Genomic DNA, 20,939 nt, shown 5'->3' on the forward strand with positions numbered 1-20,939 from the left:
ATTACTTTGCTATCGATTGCAGTGCATAATTGAAATATTTGTAGCAGACTTAATGAAATGCAAATTGGTTCCACACCGAATATCTTTTTAATTCGTAAGCTGGCGCCGACTTAAAACACAAAATAATGTCTTTTTGCATCGCATATCGCGTCGTATAACTTTTTTGAAGGTATACTGGTAGATTTGTGTCTTAACTATATTTTTACGCAATAACCGAACAACTTAACGCCCAATAACCGATCAACTAACACCCAAAGTGGTTAGTATTAAAGTGCCGTTGGGCTGTATTCTCAGCGACAGACGCTGTCAGGGTTCATCATGCCATTGGCTACGTTTAACAGCCGTTAGATGGATATTGATTCCAATTGCCTTCCCCGCACCAATGTGCAAGGATAAATTGCTGAACAAAGCAAACACGAATGTAGTGCACACGGATGAGTGCGCTATTAACACGCCCGACTCAGTCAATGACACTGATAACATTGTCTCTGTTCAAGCCTCGATTGCAATGCAACCATTAAATGTGAGTAAATTGAGTGGTTGCCAGGAACTAGTAACCGTATTATGCTGTTTGAAGGCGCCAATAAATAATTTGCTTAAAAAATTTCGAATGCAAGTGTTTTATAACGCCTTTAAGTGCGGGAATTGCATTCTGTTGTCGCAGTGCCGAAGTGCAAGCGACGGTTCCTAAACGAGGTAAGAGCTGTATGCGACTGCTGCCGGCCATGGCTAGAAGTGGGACTAGCAAACATGCAACATCCAACATGTTGCAGCGAGCCGGAGCAGCATACATACTAAATAGGCGGTCGCACAGAGGCGCAGCGCCAAGTATTTCTAATTTGGCAATGGAAGTGTGAATACCTTTGTGCCGTCGAACGGTTGCGTGTTAGCGGTCAACGGTCAGTGTCCCTTCAAAGATATCAACATTTAGCACAAAACTGCTGTGAAAATAATAAAATGAAAGAGAAATGTGAAATGAAAAAGTTAAATTTGTGTATCGTTAATTGAAAAGAGCTTTCTTTCGGCCAAAAGTATGTAAGAACACGGTGATTCCTTATATATACATATGTATGTACATACAACGCTGATTGAAACAGTGAAATCATAGTGAATGTGTATCACACTGCATTGCTCTATACTTTGTTTATTTAAATTCACCGAATGCATTACTAAATGCTTAATTAAATGTAATAATTTTAATGGAATCTTATATAATGAAAGTCAAAGTTATCAAAGTTTTCTATACCATTCTCCCGACTTAAGTTCAGTTCATGCCAATTCAAGGTATTCTTGTTATTTCTGCACTTTCCCCCCTCAGTTCCTCAGTTTTTCCGGCGCATATCTCCATTCGGTACAACGATATACATGCGGTTATAGTAGCATGAACACATATGTACACATGTATATAAAGAAAATCGTATATATTTACGCAATTGAATTGCTGTGCGTGTGTTTCCAACTATATTGTTGTCTGTAGTCTGGTTGTACCAAACACAAAAAAAAAAAACACACGAAAAACTAAACTAAAACATCGAGACATCGCAAAAAGGCAGACCCCACTGAAATGCCTTCACATCACGCTTTCTCAGTATTTCAGTGGTGACTTATGCGACCGCCGACACGAGATGGGGCTGTGGGTGGGGATGACAGCGGGACGGTTCGCCGTAACGAGTTGCCGGTTGGCATGCTAACCTAAAATATAAGCAAAAATAACAAGCGCAAACGTATTCGGCGTAGCAGCGCGTGCAAGAAGAACAAGAACAAAATACAAAGAACACAATGAGCGAAAGGTACTATTAGAATTACAACAAAGCATAACAAATACATACATACATATTTGCTTCGTGAGCGACAGCTGAAAAAGGCGCATACGTAAGAAGAAAAAAAAAACAGCACTCAAGAATCGGAGCAAAGCAAAAGTGCCACTTCTAAATAATCATATATATTATATCATGAATATGTATGAGCATTTCACTATTGCGTACATAAAAAACATATATTATACTAGTAGTTATTTGAAAAGCAAGAATGTGCCTACATTCCTCACACGGCAAGCATAAATTCAGTTACACACAAACATACATATGTACTCATGTATGTAAAACGACCGTTGTTGTTGGAGAAAACAGCAAAAATTATTTCATAATGAAAATGTTCATTAATATTTCGATGGCAGCGTACCATAGCAGAACCACCCCCTGCACGCACACCCCCACAAACAGAAAAACAATGGTTTGTAGGAACATGGTGTGTGCGCTTTGAGCCCTCATTGTTGTTGTATTTGGTTTTTACTATCGTAATGGATATTTACAAGTAAGCCGTATCAGCAAACATTTCCTTCGCTGTCTATATATTCATGTTGCAAACGTTTTTCTTCTTCGTCTATTTCTGTTCGGTTTTTGTTATGGGTCGCGACAAATGCCGAAATGGGGATGGTTGGCAGCAGTCTTTCAAATAGGTATTGCCTGTGGGCTTGTGTGCGCAGACGACACCCACACACCCACCTCGGCTAGAAAGCCGGTTCGTGTACGCATACAACAATTCAGTTGTTCCATTGTACGTGTGTATTGTGTAGCATAGCAGCAGGCGCAGAGACAATGGGCTGCACCAAGCAACTATGCAATCGAACATAACAATAACAACTCGGATCGTTACAAACATGTTGGCCTCTGTCGCTTTCGTGCATCGCAAATCGAATACTACATGACACATTTGGCTCGCCCCCGCTGCGCGAGTCATTCTATGTACGAGTATTGTCTCTGCAAGCACTTAAAGCCACAATTGCGGCAATGTAGTTGTAGCTGTTTGTGTGTGTATTTCATATATAGATACATATCTAAGTACACTGTAGGACATTTTTAAAGCAGAACGAATTCAAACCGTTTTAAAACAGAGTATTCACGTTAACAATCGTTTCAGTTGGTTACTTGAGAGAGATTCGAGATTGAAGATCTTAAAAATAACCGATAACAACGGGTTCGACAGTTGTTTTTTGGAAGATTTCATAGCGATAGGTCGAGAAATGGATCGAAACTGGCATCGAACCTGGAACCTTAGAAGAAGTTAGGCTAGGAACAAATTCCCTACAGGGTCATCGCACACCAAAGCTCATTCGTATATGTAATTAAATGAGGTTTTGGGGCTATTTAGCGTTTAACTAATACATTAAAGGGCTCTCTACTGTTCGACGCCCACCACAGCACCACCACACAAGTACTACTCGTATATTACAATAACAGTATCAACGAGAACTACTAAACGATATTAACTTGCACACAAAGCAATTTTAGGTTGTTGTATTTTCGGCTTGCGCTGAAGTTATGCCTCAGTTGTTGTCGTTGACGTGCGACGGCGCTGGCTATTGTCGGGGCTAATCGTAAAGCTTTGATCATTCTGAGAAATATTTATAATTGAAGTGCCGTTAACTATTTGTGTGGAATAGCGTGAGAGTCAGTTAGTCAGTCAGGCAGCCAGTCATTGAATTGAAGTAACTCACATTCAAGCCAATAAACGGCAATTGAGTTATGTAATTCATGAATTTAAAATAAGCAAAATGTCAGGAGAGAAAACTTAAACTTCTTACAATTGCTGGCTTCCTTATATTTCAACTAACTGACAGTTACACGTTTTATGATGTCACTGTGAATTCTAATATTGTTACAGGCGGGTAAAGGGTCTCCATGTCGCTATTATGACATCTAATACACTTTTCATTGGGAGTATTTTCAGACAACTTTATTTTCGAAAAAAAACCGTTATTTTTTCTTTACTATAAAGTGTTTAACTGTTTAAAAAAGATAGAACAAATCTTTGATCTAAATTTTCCACTCTTTATGGAGACCAGTAAACTACACTAGTGCACTCGAGCTTTGCGCTTTGTCCGTAACTAACCTTACGTAAGTTTGTGAGCAGTCTTGCCACCGCACCTCGCACAGCTATTATCCGCAATAAATAACTTGCTGACCCATTTTCCACCATTTTGTTGTGGTCATTGATCTAGCAGCATACATCCACACACCTGCCACACAGCCAGTGTAGTGGTAATCGATTTTGATTCGTTGGCCAGCTTATTTAGTGGCAAAACGGCTCGCATGTGCGGCTGGCATAACAATTAAAAACCAATTAATTTTACTTAATTTACTTGCGCCGAAGCAGCAATATTAACACGCTAAACTACAAAATAGTAATAGTAATGGCGAGATAAGAGTCATTAGAAGGTGTTCGAATATTCGGCGATTTGGTGTTTGCTCGGCTCGTAAAGGAGACCAATATAATAAAGCCAACTGACAGCGTGTGTGACTGAAGCGCCAAGAGCTGCTTTGCTTATAAACATTATCATCTGTTATTGTCGAGGAATTTATGATACTGGATACAGGATTAGAATGTAACGATAGAGTATTTATTGCATTTTAGAGGCTAATTGGTTTAATAGATACATATAATCGTGCCCATGACTTAGCCTTGCTTATTCCGCAGAGTTTTATGTTGCTCATACGCCCCGTCGCTCCAATAATGAGCTCTGGTCGCGCCGTTATAACATGCAATCAAAGTCACAAAAGCGTAAAAGAATAATTTTGATTCACGATGCCATTGGCTGCAAACTTTTTCGCAGTTATCGCCAAATCGTCACGTATTTCGGCCAACCTTGAGCAGCTTGGTGGTTCCGCTTCCGATATCCCACAGTTTTCAAACTCAGTGGCAACGCCAATTTTTCATGGCTGCTATTGTAATTAAACCACATTGGTTATATGTATTTATACAGTTATGAGGATATGAGGTCTGCAGAGCAACTTATGGGTTCGGCAAGCACGTCAATGGCGTTTAGTTAAAGTTTACGACGAGGTAAACAGTTTGATTTGCAAAGTAAATTTACACAAACTCAAAGCATACTTTGCGGGGTAGTCGAACAATTGGCATTGTTGCGCGAAAATTTGTGTTGGTCGTTATGAAGTGGCAGTGAGGAAATGAAAATGGTTTTAATAACTATAGACAAAATTAGAGCAGCCAGTTGTTGGTAGTGTTGCTACAACCTAGCTTGATGCGGCACTTCGAACATAATTCTCAACAGTCTTGCAACCGTTTAATGCATTCCTTGTGCCAAGGAAGGAACAGCAAACTAATATTACAGGGAACGTTAGTCATAAAGGGCGCTGTCAGCAACTTCCGTTCTAGGAGACATAGGCGCTATACCGCAACTATGTTCAGCCTTTTGTAGTTCATTTTAATCAGTTTTTGTTAAACTTTGTATCCATAAACTAAACTTGTCTCAAACGCCAAAAAACTAGACGAACTGTCCCGCCGCCAAAAGGCAGAGCTTAATGGTCCTTAGGGTACGCTGTTACGTATGCAAATATGTCACTGAACAGTGCGTTCTTATGCGATCGCGTAGCAGGAGGCATGGAGAGCCAAATCTACGACCAAGCGCATGACGTTCCGTGGCTTTTTATTATTTTCACAAGCAAAAAAATTTTTCATATTTACTTATATTTATTTATTTATGTGGACAACACTGTTTGCCACCATGTTTTTATATGCACATCCGTTGCATGACACAGCGGCGACTTGGTTGGCTTGTTGCATTGTTGCCAACACTTTGGTAATAACCTCGAGTTTATTGCCCTCAAGGGCATTCGGGTAGTTAGCGTGCAGTTCAGTGCGCTTGAAGCAACAAAGGGACAACAGACGTGACTGATAAAAAATAAAAAATAAATAAATGCGGGTGTGCTAAAACAACGACGTGGTTGCATTTAATAAAATGCAAAAAAAAAATTTAAAAATCAATCTGAATAGCGGTTTAGCAAAGTGCAGAAAAAATAATAAAACAAAATGTAAAAAATTTTAGTTACGTTAAACCTTTTTCTGCATTTCAGTATAAAATAAAAATGAATTATTGAATGAAAAGTTAGTGACTACGGTAACAAGTGACAACAGAAAAAGAACAACAAAGCTATGACCTAAATGTTGCTCATTCGACACGCACAACCGTCAACTATAAAACGCAGCATTTATGCGGACAACATTCCGATTTACGACACCAACACAAGCAATCTAACTACAAATCTTACAGTAAAATCAACGAAATCGAAGTCATAACCATCAAGAAGTGAGTTCGCGTCCGAGATGGATGCGCGAAAACAGAAACGACTTGGCGCCGCGCCAATTGCATCGTTCGAGAAGTCGTTTGAGGATACAGCATCCACTGCGACTCACAGCAGCACTACAAGCTCCATCACAAGCAGCAGTTCGGCTACAGCGGCAACGGTTATACCAGCAGCAGCGCCTTTCTTGGGTTCAACGAAGTTCAGCGCGTCGCAGGAACATGAAACTCTTGCCAAGGACATCCACAGCAATGGCGAGATGTCGGTAAGTCTGTTTACATTTACATATACTCATAATCCACATTGCACAAACACAAAAAACTTCAAAGTCCGAAATTGTCTTGGAAAAAATGGTAAAACGCCAGAGTGTGTGTCATCGACGCAGCATCGACGCCAGTCACTCATATACTCATAATCCACATTGCACAAACACAAAAAACTTCAAAGTCCGAACTTGTCTTGGAAAAAATGGTAAAACGCCAGAGTGTGTGTCATCGACGCAGCATCGACGCCAGTGCGTCTGCGAACGCAGGTACAAACTATTCGCTTCAAACAGCGAAGTGTAGTAACTTTAAATTATATTTTGTGTGTAAACAAGTCATCGGCGATTCGAACATACGCACACGCGCGTCCCAACGCTTTTTGTCACTCGAATTCAAAGTCACGTGCCCGCGGTTGTCAAAACGGGAAGGCCACCGCAAACCAAGCAAAAACAATGAACCGCGGAGCATGTTGTCACATGCGAATGTAAACAAAAGGTTTACTGCATGCTCTCTCTACTGCACGGCCACAATATTTATATCGCTCTTCAGCAATCGCGCAAAATGCTGACATTGTGCTGAGCAAAAGCTCGTGAGTTCAACAGAAAAGCTTGCGAGGCATTGTAGCCAACAGCTGTGTGTGATGTGCACACACCGACCGACAATTGCTTGTGCCAGCCGCGGCTCTGTGTAAGCTCTAAAGCTTCGCTCGTCGTCAGCAGGTGTGTATTCGGAAAGCTCACAGGCTTCCCAGCAAAGCTCGCATGCCCAGTCGCCAGACAAGTTGTCGTCGCCGCTGACAAGCTGCTGGCTGTCAGTTGGTGTTCGGTACGTGCGTGAAGCAGCTACAGGAATCGCAGTCGTTGGGCTCGTCTGGAAGTGGTGAACCTCATTGCCACCTCCTTCGTCACCGCCGCACATATTTACTGTGAAAGCGGTATGTGTACCAGCATATTTCCACCAATAGCCTGCTTTTAGGCGCATAAGCAGTGCATCTGAACTAATCAAAAATCCAATAAAATTTAAATCGAGACAGTTAAATTGCCAACAAACACACATGCAATCGACAATATTTGCATATACTAAACCCTGCAGCTTAATCCCGTTACATGCGTGAATCGGTTTTTCGTGTGGTGAGGGTTACACAGAGCTTCAGTGTCGAAAAATGTGCTCGTGCTGAAAGAAAATTTTTGTGTACCCTGCAATTGAAAAACAACTGAAGTTATAAATTTGTCGTGCGCGTGCAATCCTTTTTAAGGCAGCCAGCAATATTCACCAAATTGTTTGTTTAAAAGAAATAAAAATTATGTGAAAATTATTTCAAGTGCATAGATTTGGGCGCCTAAGCAGTGCTAAACCCGTTGCTCGGTACAGTGTCTAATCCAAGGCTTTAATAGGAGCTCAAGTGCAAAAGGACGTGCATGTGAGCTGAAAATACCCACACAGTAACAACAAAAAGGCAGCGAGCAAAGCAAGTCATTAGTGAATTGTTAAGCCTCATACATTTGAAAGGCTTACTGCCTGCCTAAAAAGCTTGGCAAGTGAAAATAATGAAAATTGCAAAGGGCTACAAGAGATGAAAGCTATTTTTTCAAAAAATTTGTGGTTCGTCCACCTCCGTCTAGGAAAGCAGACAAGACAATGACGGATGAGCGTGTCGGGGGTCGAACAATCTGCACGAGGCAAGACGAGACGATGTTTTTGTAAAATTTTGTACCTCTAAACTGGCCTACTTGGGTAGTTAAGTGAGATGTGAAAAAATCGCTTATGACGGTTGGGAGTCTGCGAAGACATTTCTCATAAAATTTTCGATGAAATAAAATTCCATGGCAAAATATGCTGAATTAAGTGGCAAAAGTGTCTTTTGAACATATATTCAGTGAATTTTGCCGGCGGTGGGTGTGAGTTGCAGTGCTGTTAACGGTGTATTGTACTTTGACAGTTAATTAAATTGCAAAGTTTCAGTTGTGGCAAGTTTCAAATTCGACGAAGGCTTCGACAGTCGGAAGTGAAGGAAATCAATTTGATTACAAAAACTCTGCGCAGTTATGTGGTAGCGTTGTGTTATAAATAAAATTATGTCGTGCCTTTGAATACCGCATTGGCTGACATGCTCAAGGCTGAAATGTATGAAGCACTGACAACATCGGAAGCACCACTCATAAGTGTTTTGGAATTGAAAGTGTATTGGAAAACTTTTTGTGAAAAGTAAAGTTACTCCATATACTGTATAAATATGAGTGTTCCGGCGAAATTTTATTGAAATTGTGGCTGATTTAAAAACTATTGGAATGTAATAAATACTCTAATCATTTTTCATTTAATTTTAAGAATAAAGTATAGCACTATTTAAAGACATATGAAATCTACTATTTCGGACAACGCTCCCCTTAAATCTATCACATTCATCCCCCTCATTTAGTACTCTATAAATTGTGACTTTATCACATCTGCAGCGAACTAAAGTTTATAAATACACATTAATTATGTACTTCGCTATAAGTTGATCTCCAATTAACGACTCATTAAAATACACAATGTTTGTTTTTATTTTACTTTTTTGAACTCATATTTCCCTTCACCACAGATGGAGCCGCGCGAGCACATTACTAAAACAGCTGCGGACAAAGCAATCGCAACGGGGAAAACGAGAAATGCCCAACTGGAACAACCTAGTATAGCCGTATCGGTGCCGGGAAGCAGTGTAGTTGCAACAGACGCCAGCTCTGCCGCTGCTGCAGTCATCCAAAGCAGTAGATCGAAAGGCGATGGCAACAACACGAAGCGACCACCTCCTTTAAAGGCGACTGTCTCCGCCGCCACCACCACTGTCGCAGTCGCACCAGGTGGCGGTGATTCGGTTGGTCAGCCACAAGCGCAGCATCAGCAGCTGGCGGCTGGAGTGGGGGGCGCGTACAAAGGAGCCACTACGCTTGCCACACCCTCCACGCCCCGCATTGAGCTGAGTCGTGCATCGTCGTCGTCGCATCACGAAGAGGATAGCCGGGAAAGCAGTCCGGAGAATGTGTTCGAACAGGTGATGATAATGCGAGCAATGTGATTTGTAAATATATATGTATGTATTCGTATGTTTATGTAAATGTGCATGAGTGTAGTTGTGGGTGTGTGCACGGCCGGACAGTTAGGCTGTACCCTAGAATTACTACCTCTAACAGGGCGAGCGGGTGTGCGTTTGCTTGCAGTTGCTGCTTGAAATTTTCCCTCGTTCTTACAATAATTATCGCCACATTTTCACTCTTAAACACTCACATCGTGTCACGTCGCATAAAAAAGCACACATTTATGTCTAACTGCCATTATTGAATTTACTTCCTGTTGCTGCCTTCACTCAGTTATTCACAACACCTCCACCAACATTAAAGCACTTTTCTAGCATCCTTTACCCTCCAATATTCTTTTATGCACCGTTTTTGAGCTGCATCAGCTATTCGCTTCTTCAATAGCTTTAGCATTTGTATAGGCTATATGTATTTGAATGTGCCTCAGTTTTCGTACACCTTTCTTCTTCTTCTTTTCATTTTGTAGGTTAATGAGTTCAGCTAGAAAGTGGACCACCTACAATCAGTGCATAGAACAAGGCAGGTCGAAAGAAAAAGAGCGGGTTTAATACAAACTGTACTTAACTTGTCAATTTCACAAAAGATTTAGAAGAAATTAGTGACAAAGTCGCATGTGCAGCAAGTACATTTATGAAGGTAACTAAAATCGTAGTTTCCGAAAATGTTTTCAAAGAAGAAATGAGATCATGGAAGAAAGCTGACAAGTTACAGTTTCTTCTTCAGTAAAAGTTGCTTAATTACCGTTAAAAACTGAAATGAATATGGGAATGCTAGCAGCATTGAAATTGACCCAATGGATTTTGTGAGTAGCTTTTTAAAATGTCATTCCACATCATCTTTTGCGAAAATTATATTCAAGAATATGTTTACATAACGTGAACTTTTGACACATATTGATATATTGGCGATTGTTTTCTCGGAATGTGTCAAGAAACAGTTACTGTGACCCACTTTACAAATGTGCAAACTCATTCGACGGTTCTCAAACCAATGTCAAGCAAACATTATAGTGAAAACAATAGCGAAGTAAGAAACAACAAAAACTAAAAAAAAACCAAATTTCCGCAACGTGGAAAAACAGGATGACAAGCTATTATAGTGAACTGCTAGGTTGTGTTATTGCTACCTTGGTTGTTAGTGGCAAGTACGAGTTACAACAATCTGATGTGCCAGTCACTGCACTTGTTGTTTGCTCCAGCGCTCTGCATTCCCCTCACTTTCAGCAATTGTTTTCGGACGATTGTTTTACAGAGAGTGCCTTAAATGTGATAGATCTTGCCGGGCTGACGGCGAAAGCGCACCAACACCACCCTGACGGCACATAAACACACATACGGACAGCGAATACAATGAGTGAGTAAATGCATTTGTGTTGGTGTTGTGTGGTGAACGGGGGCACGCCGACGCGGGTGGAGCGCACAGGCATAGCCGACTTTCATTGCCTGTTGCTGAAGTTTTACAGCAGCTCTTAAAATTAATAGCGAACAAATGGACACATACTCGTCATACTCGTACATGCAATGCACAAGAGCCGAAAGAAAGCAAAAAACGGCACATTTATTAAAAAAAAATCAACATCTTTCTCGCATTAACGCAGAGTTTTTGTTGTGTGGGGGTACAAGAATTTGTATGAAGTTTAAAGTGCACGACCCACTCAAATGGCAGTCACTGCAGCAGCACTCAGCAGTTAGGAAAGTTGTTTTTGACTGAAGCGTAAATGAGAGCACTGCCATAAGTATCGTAGGAGTCGAATTTAATTTTTTGGAATTATTTCTTTTTCGGCAGGCGCCACGAAAAATATACAAAAATTAAGTAATTAATCATAACAAACCCTTTAGCTCTCCAACTCTTTTAATCAGCACCTTCTGATTCCCTGACTCATTTAAAATATGAATATTTGTAATTGCCATCTTTAAGCAAAGCAAATTTGACTTCATAAATTTAATTTAATTAACTTAATTTGCTTACGACGTCATAAAAATTGCCACGTTTCTCGGATTTCTGCGACACTCAAGCCTATCAAAAGTACGCACACAAAAACATTAATATACAGCCAGCACCTCATCTCAGAGTTACTGCACACATTTGAATGCCCACTAATTGCGCACCCGCATCCCTTTGCCCCTCTGCAGCCACAACTCAATGGCCATACATCTGTCAGAACGCAGCTGATAATTTTGTAACGTCGCATGGGATTAGTAGATTATTATTATTGTTATTGTTGTAAAGCAGTTAATGTATGCACGTACTAATGCCACACTCACACACACACACATACACACGCGCAAGCATTGTAGCATCAACGCGAACACATCTATGCTCGCGAGTGCTTTAAACCTGGTATACATAAGTGTGAATACAAACGCGTCACACACACACACACACATACACATACGAGGAGTTTAGAAAGGCACGCGTGCATAAAAAATGTGTATGTGTGTGTGTGTAAATCACTTTCGACACTGACACTTGGAAAGTAAATTTTTCTTTGCTTTTCTCTTTTTCTTCTTCTCCCTTTACATGCGTCTATTCATCGCTTTTATTAAATATACATATACACGTCCTTCATACGCCTTGTTTTATGTGCAAATTGGTACACGCTCCGTCACCCACTGATCCACACTCCACTTTCGTTGCATACTTTTGGGTTCACGCCGCTATGTGAATAACTGCCATTAAATTCCACAAAAATTGTCGTTGTTTTTGTTTGTCCAAATTGTTGTTACGTTTTGATTTTATGTTGAAAATTTGTTGCAATAAAAATGATAATCAAATGAAGGTTGGCACTGGCACCCTACAGGAAACAATCGGACTGGGCTTTCGCGAAGAGGGCGCACTGGAGCTGCGGAGCTCCACCGAGGAATTGTACTTCATGGATCCGGAGCAGAAGAAGGAGGAGCAAGAGAAAATGCAACAGCAGGTAATTCCATTCACGTAAACATATTGTTAATCTTTCGTTCTCAAGAACTCGTTTACCGTTAGCAGGACGATTTTAAGGTAAGGCAAAAAAGAAAGGTTGCTCCGACGTTGAAAATTCAGAAATCTGAAATTGTGTACGAAATCGATTTAACTCGGCAAAAGGAAAGCAGTTCGATCTTTAAACTCTGTGTATTTGTTGTACACATCATGCTGCAGCCGTAATTAGAGCATAACATACATATGTTAACATAACTTTACCCATCTGTATGAGGAGGAAACCGAAAATATCGCAGGGCCATTGTGTATGTAAAAATCACCCAGATATTGCAATGATTCTGACGATATGCACGTCCTAGAACCAGTTGGTCTACTTTACTTTACTATGCAATATGGCCAACAGCTCGATTGAAAATTAAAACCTCTTTGGAACTCTCATGCTTGCCGTTGCTCTGCAAAACACAAGTACATTGTAGGACATATACTCCTCGCTGCGGCTCGTAAATGTAGGTTAGCACTGGAGAAATTTAGTGAATGGCATAGTTGTAGTATGCCTTCGAACGGATTCATTTTGTGAATTTTTATGGTGGCACCGTTATTGTTGGCGTTGTGGTTTGTATTCGCCACTCATTCCACTGAAAAAACTATAAAGGGTGCTAATTCCCCATTCTAAGTAGTCCCATATCCAGCAATTGCATTACGGCCACTCATACAAAAGTATAAATATTGGGAACATATGGTGAGCAGCGTAGACAACCGTCAGTCACATGTGCCATGTATGTATGTATGTTACAAGAGCGCTTATTTTATCAAGATTGTGGGTACTTATACTGCAGGACTGCAATTGCTTCTCAACTCGTACATATTGACCTCAACGTGCACAGTTTTATGAGTAAAAATAACCCCATCAGCTCAAGTGGGCTTTATGAAGATATTCATAATTTAATTCCGCCTTCAGTAAACACTCTTCTGACAGTCACTCTTTGGTTTGTTGTATTGCTCATCGCAATATATTGTTTGTCCATAATTGAATAAGACAGTAACGTTTTTCTGTTCTTCATCCGTTTAATTCACTTATCACAGCAGTCGTCGAGTACCGCTCGGAACTTTCTCAGAGTTGTGATAATTCTTCAACAATTGCCATCACAGACAGAGCATCATAACACACTCCAAGGCATTGTGTCGTCGAGTTTTAACTGTTGGTGGTCGCCTACTACTCTCAAGTTTTCTTCTTTTCTTCTCTTTTACTACTCATTATTTGATTAGCTGTTTACAATTGTTGCATTCATCCTATTTTTATTTTCAGCAAGCGAAACGCTCCTCCCCGCACATCTTCAAGTTTGACGATCATCAGAGCTATTTGCAGCAGCACCAGCGAAAAGACTCAGCCAGCTCCGAGGTCGCTGCATTACTTTGTATTTCCGGACGCACAAGTCGCATATCCAGCGTTGGTAGCCAGGGTTCGGCTGTGAGTAGGCTCTCAGCGGTGTCGGGCGTTTCACGTTCGCCTTCGCCGCATCGCATGCTTTTAGAGACATCCTTTTGTGGTCCAAAACCGTTGGAAAATGTAGTGGACGGCCGGGTGTTAACTACTATTGAGCCACCGACTGTTGAACTGCTTGAGCAAGTTTTGCTGTCTCGTAAGCACGATCCAACACAGGCAGTGTTGGCGGAAGGTATTACAGTGGAGAGTTCACCGAAGAAGAAGCCGACATCGCTATCAAACGGTGAAGCTAAACCGCCAATGAAAATCACTAAGAAAGTGGAGCGACCCAATGCTGTAGCTATTGCATCTGCAGGTGTAGAAAAGCCAACCATGGGTGCTCAGCGGAGAAGTAGTAAAAGCCCGGGGCAAATGGTGATTGGAAAAACACCAGGCGGTACCGAGTATATACGCATTAACCTGAAGCCAGACTATATGTATGATGACAAAGGTATTGCCCCTCATGAGAAAGTCGTGGAGGCTCCAAACAGCATTGCACCGCTTTATTCACGCAGTCAAAAGAAACCTGCTTCACTGAGTTTAGGTCGAACCGCTGTGGATGAAAATCGACTTACACCAACAGCCAGTCCTAAACCCTCGCGACACGGCGTTTTGACGAAGGAGACACATGGTAGTCGTTCACCTTCACCAGCCACAGTTTCAGTTTCAAGAAAGAGTTCATTTAGTTCGCTTTTTCGACTAGGCGGGAAAGACTCACCAGATTCACCCCGTGAACGTTCACGATCCCGTAGTAAAAGTAAAGAACGTCAGACGCCGCAGTCACAGAACGTTACACCAAGCAAACAAAAATCCGTTTTAGCGATTTTCAAACCGGGGAAACGTGGCAGTAATGCAGGCGCCGACGCCAAATCTTCGAAGAGCTCTTCCCCAATCGATGGACATGAGCTTCAGCAACAAATGCGCAGCAAATCACACACCCCATCATCAACTACCACTGGAGGTGGATCTCGTCCTGCTAGTAGATTACGTTATTACGATGAACCTGTGGAAGGCGTGATTCACATACCTCTTCACACTCCACCAGAAGAAAAGGAGGCTCGTAAACTATTGCACGGTATACAACAACTCAATGCAGAGCCGATGCGTCCAGTTCCAACTGCTATAACTGCTAGTCAACTTGCTGCAGCCGCTGCTGCTTTAAAACCAGTAGGCACTCGAAAGGGTTCTGGAAGTGGATCTTCAGGCAGTGGCCAATCGCAGCCACGTTCGCAACAGGTGGAAAAACTACAACGTATCGAAAATCTCGATGCAATACATACACTTTCACAGGATGATGACAATAAAGAACGTACATGGAGCCTAGAAGTGAACAAGCATAGCTCACAGGACTCACAGGAGACAGCTGGTTCTGAAACTAGCTACGCCAGTGCCATAAAAGTCAATATTCGTTCAAATTTGGCCAATGTTAAAGAAAATGTTGTGCAGGAAAATGGTATGGCAGCGGAGGCTGAAATTCATCGGTTACCTTCGGTGGATAGTGTTAGCGAGACGAAGATCGTTGAAACCGTAGCTACTGTTAATGTAAACATTACACAAATTCAGCCTGAAAATGAGCACACAAAAGAAAAGCGTCGATTGCTTTTCACCACACGTTTAGGCTCAGGTAGTCAGGATCCAATATTTTCTACACAATTTAGTATTTCTAAGACCGAAAGTCAGTCTAGCCAACTGTCAGAGCAAGTTCAAGAGACAATAGCAGAAAGTCCCGTCTCAGAGACCTTACATAGACAAGGCACTGTAATCCGTCGCTCAGAGGAAGAAGTCGAACTAAATGCTTCAGCAAAAATACAGGAACCTAAAGAGCCTACGAAATTACCGCCGAATAGGCGGACCTCTACGGAAGCTGCAGCTCGTCGGCAAAAATCGATTTCCACGTCAGAAGATGAAAAACCCATTGTGCAGACTACTGTAACTGCGGTTGTCATGCGTCGCAAAGAATCGCATGAGGAACCGCGGAGAAAATCACGCTCCACATCGGAGGAGGATGCAGATGCCGGTGGGGGGATTTTAAATCAACGGCATTCACGTTACTTGGAAAACTTCGATGTACGTAAAAAATACCATGAGAATGTGCCGCGAAAACCTAAACGGCAAAGTGTTTCTGAACCAAAACGTGGTGACAGTACGGAGGATGCGGTTGTGCCTGTCGTAGAACAGCGTGACGATCAAAAACCACCAAAACAACATCAGCAACGTAAACCGACACTGCCTCAACCACCACCACCATCTACAGCTCCTTCACCATCACCTCCTCCAACAGCTCCATCCGTAGCTGCAAGTCGTTCGCCAACACCCACGCAACGAGTGCCGCGCTCACAATCCCAGTCCCCTGTAGATGCCTCCGGAAAACAAACGCCTGTTAAACCACCAAGAACCTCTACACCTACACGCCGCTCACATGGCCAACATGTCGGAACCGAAAGACAATCAATGCCTTCAACCGATGAACCAGTTGAATCCTCTGAGAGTGAACGAGACTCTGACCTTGCTGGTGGCTCGTCCGCTGCAGCCGACCCCAAGCGTCGGCATTTGCCCCGTCATGTTGGTACTATTGAAGATCACGAAAGTACAGGACTGGTGTCGCAAGAGTCTTTTGACGAACTTCCTTATGTGCCAACCACGTTACCCGAGGAACGCGCACATGGCGTACCACTTGTTCCTATGAAAGATCGAGCCAACATGGAATTGAAAACATGTCCTGTGGAGCGACCGCGCTCAACTACACCACTTAATCCTTCACACTTAGAGGAATATTGCGGAATAGTTACACCTCAGGAACAAACATATGAACTTAGCGGTTCAGTTCCAGTTCGTGGAGAAAAACTACGTATCAGTTTGCCACGTAAAGACTCCACAAAAGAGCGAGGACAAAGCGCAAAGTCGCCTCGACGACCATCTAATACTAGCGGCAAATCATGGTTTGAGTTTGCCGAAGAAGGTCTTCGCGCTACTGCGTCTAATTTGGAACGTAAAGACTCCAATAAACAATTGCTGCAGCAGCAGCAGCAGACACAACCCGAATTGGAAATCAAAACCAAAGTTGCTGTGAGCAAAGCGACAACAACTACCGTGCAAACCACGCAGACACAAATTACACCAACATCGGGCACCACAACAACGCAACGAAAACTCTCCGGACACTGGATAGATTTCGAAAATATACCCGAAAAACGCAAGCCACCAAAACGAATCACGGCATTACCCAAAGATGGTGTTATTACAACCAGCAGCAGCAATCGAATTCATGCCACCACATCGAGTGTTCAACATGCAGCGCAGCTCCCAGCACATGCACATGGTCATGGACATGGCCATCATCAACCAGCACAACCTGATGTGACAATGGATGGCAAAATCCATTACAACTATGTGAAGCCGGAAGATTGCCAGTGTGAGTGTCATGAAGCCAAGCGCGAGGGCGGCGCCGGCGCTGTGGCGGACGACAACGCGAGCGCGGCCGCTGGCGACGATGAGGTGGAGGGTGTGACAAGCAGCAAATCCATAACTAGTGTTGATCTGCTGCAGCAAGGTGAGGATATGCTGCCATTACTGGATCCCGATACGCAAGACGGAATTGAACCAAGGTAATTAGCGTCGTTGTAACTTCCCAATGTACATCTATATACTATTATCTCATAATTGTTTTAGTGATTCATCGCGTGAGTATAGCTGTTATACGGACGATGAGATGGACGTGCCGATGAGACGAGCAAGTTCAAGTCGCTCGAAAGGGAGTTCCTCCAAAGTATTTATAGCTACAAGTTGATATTTACAATCAAAGCTTGACGAATATGTGCTTTCTGTTTACAGTTGGAAGAGTTTCCGCGGCGCGATGTTTCGCACAGTCCCCGGAATAGAAAGTTCCCAGACAATCGCAAGTGAGGCAGCTGGCGATTCAACAGCACCTTGCTGAGTTCTCGTTTAACGCGTATTAAGTTGATCAAAATTTCTTATTCTTATTAGAAAACGTTAGCTTACTTAGATAACACTCGAATGCCTTTCTGTTTTGTTAGCGCAGTTTTAACTCGTAGTTATTTCCTTCAGGAACAGCTAGTAAAATATTTATATTATACATCTACATTTAAATAGTTAAATTTTTGAGGATTTTGTTTGAAGGACTGGATACATAAAATATGTTAATGTTTTTTTATATAAAATGCTTCTAATTGAGGATTAATTCTTCTTAAATCATTTAAAATATTTATAAGTCATATATCTTCAATTGCATTGAATTTAAACAACCAAGGAACACTGAGACATTATTTTGATTAGTAAACATTGCATTTTGTTGTTTTTGTTTACCTGTCGCTATCTGTGCCGGGTTCCTTGCGTGACATAGAAAATCGAATACTTTTTCTTGTGAACAAAGAGACTTCTTATATGCAAATTGTTTAGGCTCTAATATCAGAGGTTATTAATCACTATACATACATACATACATATATGAAATCAGCTAGTGCTTACATACATATTTATAACTACTACAACTACAAGTATATGCATACATAAATACATATTCAAATTGCATACATACATACATACGAGTATATACATATTGAACCGATTACTTGCCGACAAGTATATGGAATTAGCTTAGTTAGTGAGAATTTTAATGAATTTTGGTGTGCAGCAAAACCACTAAAACCAAACGGGCAAAAAAATACTTTGAAATATTCACTTTCGTAACCCTTTCGAAAATTAAAATTATTGGCAATATCTCAATGTTCGAGAAATGTTTACCTTGTTAATGAACCGTTTTCCAACGCATTCGCGTCTAGTCCCACAAGTAGCTTCAATGAATTAAAAACAAGAATACCATAGTATCTCTTATCTTGAGAGCAGCAAATGGAATTTGAAACTAAGATTTGAGATCTTCTTATGACATTACTAAATGGGTTCTTTAGGATTTAGGATTAGGAATTGTGAGGTAACTGATAGAGTTGTTTGAGAAGAAATATCAATAAGTAAGCGTTGTTGTTGTTGTTTTCAATAGAGTATAAGCAAAAGAGATCCTATTCAAAGTTCTAGATGTTTATTCATGTATTTTTGTAAAATTATACATAACCAGTTGAACCAATTGAATGTAGCGTTAATGTACGAGCATCCGAATGTGTACTAGGCGTCAATAAGCGCTCACTCAAATTTAAACAAATAACGTACATAGCACAGGCTTCAAATAAAAACTTGTGAATTGAATAAAAAATTTAGAATGAAAATTATCAAATCTACACAACTCCTCCCCCGCCCTCTATGATCGAGTTAACTTAGCTTGATTTTCTGGGTTTTCTTTAACCCTATTTCGGCGTAATAATCTGCGTAGATTTCCCTTTATAAGATACCAATCTCAATTATCTTACAACCTTACCTCAATATTTCCATTTCTGAACAAATTTTCCTAACATATCCCCAATTTCAAGGAACAGCATTTGTCAGTAATGAAATAAGGTGTTCTGTTAATTTCGTGTATTTCGAAAGCCTTCTTCAAATCATAAAATTAGCTTCGTGTTTCTAAATTGAACTAAATGCTTGTTAAAGTTTTGTAAATCTAGTCAACAATTCGATTCGATCATAAATATTAGAACGTTTTTTAATAGGTCAGTCAACAAATTTGATGGATCATACTTGCGAATTACGAAATCACTTATCCGCACCACCATAAAATCCTTTCAAACTAAAGACATGTGTATGGTGATGGAGTCCTTGAAACCCCTTTTGAAATTATTACAATAATAATGAAAATGTTAATCGAATTAGTGCAGACAAAATACATACATACATACGAGTACATACATACACATATTGGTTAAGTTGTTGGAAATGCATTTAATTATCAATTAAGGTTATTTAAATATGTATGATATATATTAAATTATAAATGGATGAAAAATAAATCAAATGAGAAATCGTATGCGCGAGCAACTAAGTATCAACCCGAGAATAAATGAAAAAAAACCTCCAAAAGCGATGACAAATATGTAGTTAATCACGCCAATAATGACTTATTGAACGGTATTTACTATTATTTATTTCTAGTTAAAATCCAAACCAAAAAAATCAAGTAAAGCAAACGCTTCAAAATTTTGAACTTATAATATGCAAGTAATTGAATTCATGCACTTCATTATTATATATAAAACTTATATACTACATTTAAGTATAATTCAGAAAAAACATTAAATGACAAATACAACTAAATATTTATGAAAAATGAAAAAGAGCGTTTAATTAAAAAAAAAAAAAAGGAAAAGGAAATTGTTCAAAAATCTTCACGTATTTGCTTCTCTGAGCTGGATGATTTTGACGAAGTTATCGTGCCGAAACGACGGAATTGCGCGAATAACATCACTGCTTTCGGGTAAGTAAAAATTTTCCACAAACGTGAGTTTTCATGCAAAAAATCGAAAATCTCAAACTTGCAATTTCACATACATACCATATATAGAAGAAGAATATATGTATGTAAGTATCTATTCTATGTAGATGCATATAATTCTATTATAACACAATTATACGTGAATCGCTTTGCTTACTGCAAAACTGTATCAGCGCCAATGTGATCTGCACAGATTGCTCATTTCTGACAGTCGACAGTATATAATTTAACTTAAGGGCTAATTATTTCAGCTAAAAATAAATGAGGAAACAAGCGATCGACTAGAATAATCACAAACTTTCTTTGAAATATCTAAGAAAACACATTAATTTAGAAATTGATCGTCTTAAAATATTTGCAAGTATTTTGTTTTCGCCACTTGAGCGATTGTGCTCTCGTATCATACAGCGCTGACAGCCTGAAGAGGTTTCGTAATCAATCACTTAACGGCTAAACAACGACGAGGTGCTCTACATATCGTATATACTATATAGTTTTACCATAAATGTACATACAATTCACCGGTGTGGGTGCATATGTGTCAACAATTACATAAACCCCCTTACCGTGGAACCACTGCAACATGCAACAACAAAGTTGTTGGAAAAGTACTCATTTGTACATATGTATGTATGTGGATACATAGATAGAGATAATAACTTTGATTTGACGGTTTAAAACAGTTGTAGTCGCACCAACTTGTAATGA

At 40.5% G+C, this 20,939-nt stretch overlaps 1 protein-coding gene across 4 annotated transcripts; it reads left to right on the forward strand.

Moving 5' to 3' along the window:
- Window positions 1-837: 837 nt before the first annotated feature.
- Window positions 838-19,541, forward strand: LOC105212705 (platelet binding protein GspB). 4 transcript variants are annotated; one of them, XM_054232487.1, is made up of 7 exons: window positions 838-899; window positions 5,871-6,363; window positions 8,946-9,395; window positions 12,218-12,358; window positions 13,661-17,442; window positions 17,507-17,603; window positions 17,669-19,541. In XM_054232487.1, exons 2-7 carry the CDS (start codon window positions 6,121-6,123, stop codon window positions 17,738-17,740), a joined length of 4,785 nt encoding a protein of 1,594 aa, XP_054088462.1. In that variant the 5' UTR covers window positions 838-899; window positions 5,871-6,120; the 3' UTR covers window positions 17,741-19,541. The 4 variants fall into 4 exon arrangements, with proteins under 4 accessions (XP_054088462.1, XP_011183169.1, XP_011183171.1 ...); XM_011184867.3 differs by having other exon boundaries at window positions 853-1,031; XM_011184869.3 differs by having other exon boundaries at window positions 853-1,031; window positions 12,239-12,358.
- Window positions 19,542-20,939: the final 1,398 nt, after the last annotated feature.

Source organism: Zeugodacus cucurbitae, chromosome 5 (assembly GCF_028554725.1).
Source record: "Zeugodacus cucurbitae isolate PBARC_wt_2022May chromosome 5, idZeuCucr1.2, whole genome shotgun sequence".
Lineage (NCBI taxonomy): Eukaryota > Metazoa > Arthropoda > Insecta > Diptera > Tephritidae > Zeugodacus > Zeugodacus cucurbitae.

Coding starts and splice junctions, on each gene's coding strand:
- LOC105212705 (XM_054232487.1), top strand. CDS start 6,121: ATGGATGCGCGAAAACAGAAACGACTTGGCGCCGCGCCAATTGCATCG. Junction 17,443..17,506: donor CAAGACGGAATTGAACCAAG/GTAATTAGCGTC, acceptor TAATTGTTTTAG/TGATTCATCGCGTGAGTATA. Junction 17,604..17,668: donor CGAAAGGGAGTTCCTCCAAA/GTATTTATAGCT, acceptor TTCTGTTTACAG/TTGGAAGAGTTTCCGCGGCG.